At 55.0% G+C, this 7,001-nt stretch overlaps 1 protein-coding gene and 1 pseudogene across 1 annotated transcript, besides 1 other annotated feature; one reads left to right on the forward strand and one right to left on the reverse strand.

Annotated features, from left to right (window-relative positions):
• Positions 1 to 1,280: 1,280 nt before the first annotated feature.
• On the reverse strand, positions 1,281 to 3,791 carry NCLIV_051550 (conserved hypothetical protein; the record flags this gene model as incomplete). Its single annotated transcript, XM_003884709.1, has 2 exons — positions 1,281 to 2,299; positions 2,729 to 3,791. The coding sequence occupies 2 exons, from the start codon at positions 3,789 to 3,791 to the stop codon at positions 1,281 to 1,283; spliced, it is 2,082 nt and encodes a 693-aa protein (XP_003884758.1).
• A 1,747-nt stretch (positions 3,792 to 5,538) lies between these two features.
• Positions 5,539 to 7,001, forward strand: NCLIV_051560 (annotated as a pseudogene; the record flags this gene model as incomplete).
• Positions 5,539 to 7,001: a sequence feature (5' section of unspliced gene traversing gap. 3' section is NCLIV_051561).

Genomic DNA, 7,001 nt, shown 5'->3' on the forward strand with positions numbered 1-7,001 from the left:
CCATGAGGAGTGCACACGCAGTCGAATGAAAGTACTCAACGTTTCTGGCCAAATTGTCTGGGGGGCAGGTTTTTATTGGGGCCACTTGAAACGCGCCTTTCGTGAAGGGAAGGCTTGTTGTTTGCCACGAGGGCATTCGGCCGAAGGCAGTGAAACACAATCGCGCGAATAGCAGTGCGGCTCTCTTCCGAAAGAGTGGCTGGAACAGCAGGTTGTGGGAATGAAAACGAGGACAAAGAGGTGAAAGGAGATGGTGAAAGAGGTAGCAAACGAAGGCTGGAAGAGGCGCTAACGTCGATGAAACAGGTTTTCCTTTGGGAGTTTATCGGACGCTCATCCCGCTTGTGGACACATGGTGCTGGCAAGACTGCCACAGAGGAAACCTAGTGAAACGCAGAGTGTATGTCGTCATTTCCGCGGGTGAACGAAGAGTAAAGCCTACCTGGGCCGAAAGAACTTTTTTCTGTCTTCGAGCAAACTAGTGTGTTGTGTACAAAAAAGCCGAGTTCCGGAAAGTCAAAGGTGATCCCTTTGCGTGCGTTAAGCTTGCTCAAAGTCGGTAGCGGCCGTGCAGGTGGTGAGGGGTAAGCCGTTTTTATGTGGAGCGTACTTGTCAATCGAGAGCGGTGGATCGTCCCGTCTTGTCCAATAATTGTTGTTGTTGACTGCCTAACTGCAATGAACTATTTGCCGTTCTCTGGAGATTTTTGAGTCCACGGATGCGTGAGTATCAGATCTCCAGTAGCGGTCAACGGATTATCTTTTGAACAGGTTGGCAGTCCATTAGCTCGCCTCTGTACTCCCTGTCCGTGCTGGTATTTCGGTCGCCGTTGCCGTGACACACTACTACATGGTAGTTGTTCGGTGTAAGCTTCGTATCAACCTCTCCCGCGGTGCTCCCGAATGCATACAGCTAATTTGTACTTTTTTTGCCACTGGAATACACCTCGCGTAGTGCGGCGCCCTAACGCTATCCGGCAGGATTGTAGACACGGAAGTGGCTGCGGTCTCATACTTTCCGTATAAACAACAGGCAATGCGGCGACATTTTCTAGCAGAGGAATTGTTTAACCGGTGGTATGTTCTTTCCCTGTCAGTCCCGCTGTCCACCGAGAGATGCAACCGAGCTCAGGAATCACGCACTTCTTTCGCTTTTTAACCCTAGTTGGGGAGCCTGGTCAAGTCTCTCCCGACGGTGGTACAATAACGGTAGTTCCACATATGTGGGCATATGTGAGGACAGGAAACAGATACCCGTACATTGTGAACGCAAATCTGTTTTATGAGCGACGGTCGGTGTATCTCCCTAGGGGACCAGACGAGAACAATGATACAACATAAGACGGCACGAAGCGCTCCCATTCAGACCGCACAGTATGTATACTCCGTGGTTTGCTGTCACATGCGATGTCACTAGCCACCGCTGATTCTTCTGGAGCGTTAACACCACTGGCAAACCGTCGGCGGCCCCGGCCTGTCTCAGCCACAGGCTGCTCCACGCCGAGGTCGAGTTCAACAACTTCGCCAGCCTGATGAAGAATGGGCAAGTCGCCAAGCGGGTGTGACCCGAAACCCCTTCCCACAAGTAACTGAACTTGCCACATGATAAGCCAAGCTAGTAAAGACGGAAGCACAAAAATCTGGAAAAACAACAAGGGAAGCTGTGAGGGTGGAGCCGAGGCCAGCTGCTCGTGGGGGTTTTTGTAAATGGCAACAGTCGGCGGTCCCCGGTCCCCTTGGGATGAGTTATGAGAACCTGCGTTCCTTGACAAGAGATGCTTCATGAACACAGGGTCGCCTACGATCCTTTTCAGAGCATGTGCCGTCCGTTCTGCTAGAACGCTGTCGCAAACTACGACACTGACAACTCGGTTCTTTGTCAGTGCGTCTGTGTTGCTCTCCCTCAAGTCACCTTGGTCCTTAACCGGTGCCAGCGAGACACGTCTTTCCATGCATGCAGAACTGAGGCATTCTGCCAGCCGTCCACCCATATACCGCGCTCTCTCGACCACCAGAGTCTCGAAGCCTTCAGGAAAGCTGAGCATCAGTTGATGAGAAAGTGCAGACGATTCTTTCAGCACCTGCTCGCCTCCAAGAGGTTTCATCCGACTGTTCTGCTTTAGTGTTCTGCACGCCGAGGCATAGTCTAGGTACACCCGGCAATATTGGTTATTCTGCAGCAGTTGCTGATGTAAACGATTCGTTGTTGCCGCCTTCGGGCGGTCTAGAAATCCGACAGTCGCGCGAACACGGTCGGCGGCCGCAAGCGGTTCCCGAATGTCCGAGAAAGGAAGAAAGCCTGCAAAGAGAAAGAAGTCATCACATTTATAATGGCGAACGTGCTTTGGTTCATCTTGTACCTCACACTGCTTTTGTTGTTAACCGCGATGAGAGTATTCTTGAAGCTTATTACCACCCGAATCGCGATGCGTGGTCCATACTATGTATCCGCCCTGCGACTGTGTCAATCCTGGCCTCTACTAACGTTAGAACACCACCGGGACAAAACTGGTTTGCATGCGCTCGAGCACTCCATAGAACGAGTGGATACTCTGTCATGTTGCGCCACACTAGCATAGGGCCGAGCAGCAGAGTAGTCACTAGAGAACGAATGGCGTATCCTTTTATCGAGGCTGCGGCAACACCAGTCAAGGCACGTAACAGTACCCGTACTGAGCACAGGTCGCCTCATTTGACAACTGGAGATCGTGGAAACACTCTGCCTTACCCCCGAATACGCGTGGCAGAATGCCGAGATTCGACAGCCAACCAAGAAACTGACTGGAACTTGACTCTCCGCCCTTCGGTGCGGAAGGATCCGCAGAAAAGAACACGAAATCTGGATGCAGGACACGAATGAGCTGAGACGCCTCAGCGCTTGTGCCACAGCCACTCGTTCCTGGAGAACGGGAAGCCGTTTCAGAATTCCCATGGACAATCGGGTAAAAAAACACCTGGAGCGGACCGGACTCTACCAGGCGAACGTAGCTGGGGAGGTTGTTGAGGATTTCTTTGCAACGCGCCTCTTGCAAGCCTGAATTCTCCGTCGTGTCTTTTCGAGATTCGCTCTTGGACGCCAGCCCCTGAAGCCCCGACGCTATCTTGAGTCCGGACACTCCTCTCTCTCCGGGAGAGCGCGCCCGTCGAACGACGCCTGGCGAAGACGCGCCTCCCGTTCCGTTCACGGCGGCACACGACGAAGCGTAGTGCGCCGCGAAACGCGAGTGGACATGGTCATTCAGGACAAGCGCCTTTCTCCCGCCGAGTCCACGCTGGGGAGCGAAGCACCTGGAGAAAGGCTCTCCCCGGGGTCCAGTGAGTAGCCCGCGTCGTTGGAATGCGCATGCTGGCGCAAATTCCCCTAATCTCGGGAGAGAACGAGAACTCCTCATTCCATGTCCCTGGTCGCAAAGTGCGGTTGAGTTCCTCCCCCTCTGGACTTTCTTCCACGAGAGGCTGAGCGCCGGAGAGGGGGGACGGGCGGATTCATGCGCGGGGGGGGACCGGCCTTCCGACGACAGCCCATCGCAGAACGTCAGCTGAACTGAATTATGTCGATGGAGCGGTCGCCACTGCTTCAAAATGAAGCCGACAGCCCGTTTAGGAGAGAGGAAAAGGCCGGATGCGCAACGGCTCCTCCGCTCTTGTGGGCCGACAGTCCCATGCAAACTTCTTTGGCAAGGCGCTCGCAAGTTGGCCGCAGTCAACGGCAGGAGCGACCCCAGGCCATGAACCGTACAGACGCGCTGGACGGCGCCATTAAGACAGGACATGTGATGCAAACCGATCATTGCCACTCCCTGAGAAAAGGCCACCGCCTCGCCCACCACGACGGGCGCGCGTGCTCGAGATCGGCTTCCAGTGCAGCAACTAACAGTTCGCCGACGTTTTTGGGTTACCAAGCCACGCCCCGCAAGTTCAAGCACTGCTTGCACACTGTGTGACGAGCTGTTGGAGTTGCCGATAAGAAAAGGCAGCGTCACGGAAAGGCACGCGAGTCACGCCGTCCCCAGCCAGGCCTTACACTCTCTCAGTACGCTGTGCCTGTGCCGAGTTCCGTAAGCAGTGAGTCTGTGAGGGACACTGTTGGATTCCGATATCTGCCTTTTCTAGGAGTTAGACTGCCGCTTTGACTGTTGGAGTTGTTGGATTTCATCTCATTCCTATTGCTCGCCGGTTGTACGCTCTCAATTTTTCAGTCGCATGCAGTTGGAGTTTTCTCCAATTTTGGCCGCCAACAGTAAAAGGCCCACCCGACAGAAGAGGGTTCGCGCCTCTACGATTTATACGCGAAAACGCAGTCTCCAGTCCATCTCATTCAGCAAAATTCCACACAAGAGAGTCAGAAGTGGTGCAATGCCTGTAATTCTCGCCTACAATGTGCTGCGGAAACATGAGCCGCCCGCGTCTTCGCTTGGGAGCTGCGTTTTCAGCGATGCGTCACCTGTCGAGTTGCTGGTAAAAAAAGAGGCGCACGGTGACCTGACCTTTGCGACAAGCAGAGCCTACCCGCCAGAATGGGTATGTTTTAAAAGTGTATGGAGCAAAGGTCACTAACAACTCGCGCAGTCGCCCACAGGCCTTTTACCCGGAAGAAAAAGGACGTGGTCCACTGAATTTTGCCTGGCGAGCTCGCGCTCACCAGTGTTGCCCGCACGAGCATCCGTACATCTATCTCTGCCTCCTGGAAAAGACAGCCGCGTCTCCCTGCGTAAGCGAGAGGCGAGCGCCGTCGCTTTGTGGGAGCTCTGAGTTCAGATAGCGTTTGTGTAAGGAGAGGGTGGTGACAGGGCTGTGGTCCATCGGATCGCGCGCGAGGCTATACCCGTCCAGCATCCAGTGACGAAGGTGCGGCAACAGTGCCTCACCACCGGTTTTGGTGATTTGCACGCCGCCGGATTTGCCGGCCTGGGTGATGTTGTACCCCGCAACGCCCTCGACCTCGCAGTGTTCTCGCACCATTTGTAAATCTCCCCGCAGTGTGCCGTACCAAAAGATGCATTTCCGTTTTTAACGGCCCGATCTTCAAAAAGTCTGCATTTCCTGCAGGCAGTCGTACACTGCTCTTTAGGTAAGCGTCCCTTGGCGTATGTGTCACCACGTGGGCGTGGTCAAGCATTTTTTTCATGGTAGTGCGCCGCGCCTGTTTTCTGTTTCCCGAAGCTTCTGCAGAAAAACGCAGCAGCGCCGATCAGCCACATTTGTGTTGCGCTTTTTTGTTCCGTGTGACGCATCGTCCGAAATCACGTCTTCCACTTAAGCCCAGTGATTCTCCGTTCGTCCCGTCCGTTGCCCACCGGTTCGTGTAGGTTCTCTCGGCTTCTCAGCTAGACGTGGGGAGGGGGGGGGGGGGGTCTTTTTTAGAGTTTTTGCTGCTACGGTCTTTTGCGTGTCCATTTTGGATCAGTCGTTCTCAGGGAAGCGTATCCCAGAGCCGAAACAACGCCTTCATTTCCTTGCTTTGTTTTATGTGGGTGTTCCCAGCCGTTCCCCCCTCTTCAGCACCCCGCGACTGGTTTTGTGGGATCCGCGTTCACGATGGCAACGGAGGAGATGCGCGAGAAGAGCCTAAAGAGAGAGGCTGAATCTCTCTGGGATATCCCACCCGAGGCGTACGCTTCGAGAGCCTGCTCCTGTATGGGGACTGCGGCCCAGTTGGTCATGGTTGCGGTTCTTGGTTCTTTCCAGTTCGGCTTCAACCTCTCTGCGTTGAACACCTCGAAGGCGTTCATTATCCTCGACTTCGGGTGGTGCAAAGATGAAAGCGGAGGTCACTACTCCGACTGTGACGCCGGACTGGTGTACGGTTCTCTTATTAACACAGCCGTGTTTCTTGGCGCCTGCGCAGGATGCCTCCTCGGAGGGCGTCTCACGGATTTTGGACGACGCGCGTCGCTCATTTTCACGCATTGCGTGTGCACTCTCGGTTGCATCCTGTCAGCCGCTGCTGAGGGGTTCCCGACACTTTTGATTGCGCGACTGGTCGTGGGCGTCGCAGTCGGTCTGTTCACCGTCTGTGTCCCCATGTACTGCTCGGAGGTTACTCCAGATGACCGCCGAGGATTTTTCGGCACCTTCCACCAGCTGTTCATCACGCTCGGCATCTTCGTCGGTACGGTGCTGGGTCTCGCCTTCGGCAACGCTCCTGCAGGAGGCGAAGTGTACAAGGTCAGCACGTTCCAGCAAGCGTGGTGGCGAGTGATGCTGGGGGTTCCCGCACTCGTCAGTTTGGTCGCGATCTGGCTGCTGTGGTTCGTCTTCCCCTTCGAGACCCCGCAGTACATGGTTGAGAAGAAACAGAAGGCCAAGGCGGCCGCTCTATTGCGCGAGATCTATGGCCGCGACAACGTTGACGTCGAGATGCAACGCATTGTCACCGGACGGTATCAGCAAAAAATCCAGCGTGCCCAGCAGCTGACCGTGTGGAAAGCCATTTTGCACCCCACTTACCGATCGGTGATTCTTCTTGCATGCCTCCTTTCCATCATGCAGCAGTTCACGGGCATCAACGTACTCGTGGCGAACAGCAACAACCTGTACTCGTCCCTGAAACTCCCGCAAGCTGCGATCACCGGTCTGACCGTCGGGTTCACCGCGTTGAACGTCGTGCTGACCGTCATTACCATTCCGCTGGTGGACCGTCTCGGCCGTCGCCAGTTGCTCCTCTTCTCCCAGGCACTCATGTTTGTCGCAATGTGCATCGCCTTCGTTGCGAACCTGGTCGACCAGAACAACACCGCAGTCCAGTGGGTCACCGTCGCGTGTGTGTACATCTTCATCGTCGGTTTCGCCGTGGGGTACGGTCCAGTGCTGTGGATCTACCTGCACGAAATCTTCCCGCCTGAAATCAAGCAGGGAGCCGCCGGTCTTGCGTCTGCGCTGAACTGGGTGGCGACCGTCGCGATCGTGCTGCCGTCTGACTTCTTGCTCAAGCAAGGATTCAGCGTCTTTGTCGGCATCTGTACCGTGGCGCTGGCGATCATTTTTGTCGTCACGTTCTT

This window comes from Neospora caninum, chromosome X (assembly GCF_000208865.1).
Source record: "Neospora caninum Liverpool complete genome, chromosome X".
In the NCBI taxonomy this organism is placed as follows: domain Eukaryota; phylum Apicomplexa; class Conoidasida; order Eucoccidiorida; family Sarcocystidae; genus Neospora; species Neospora caninum.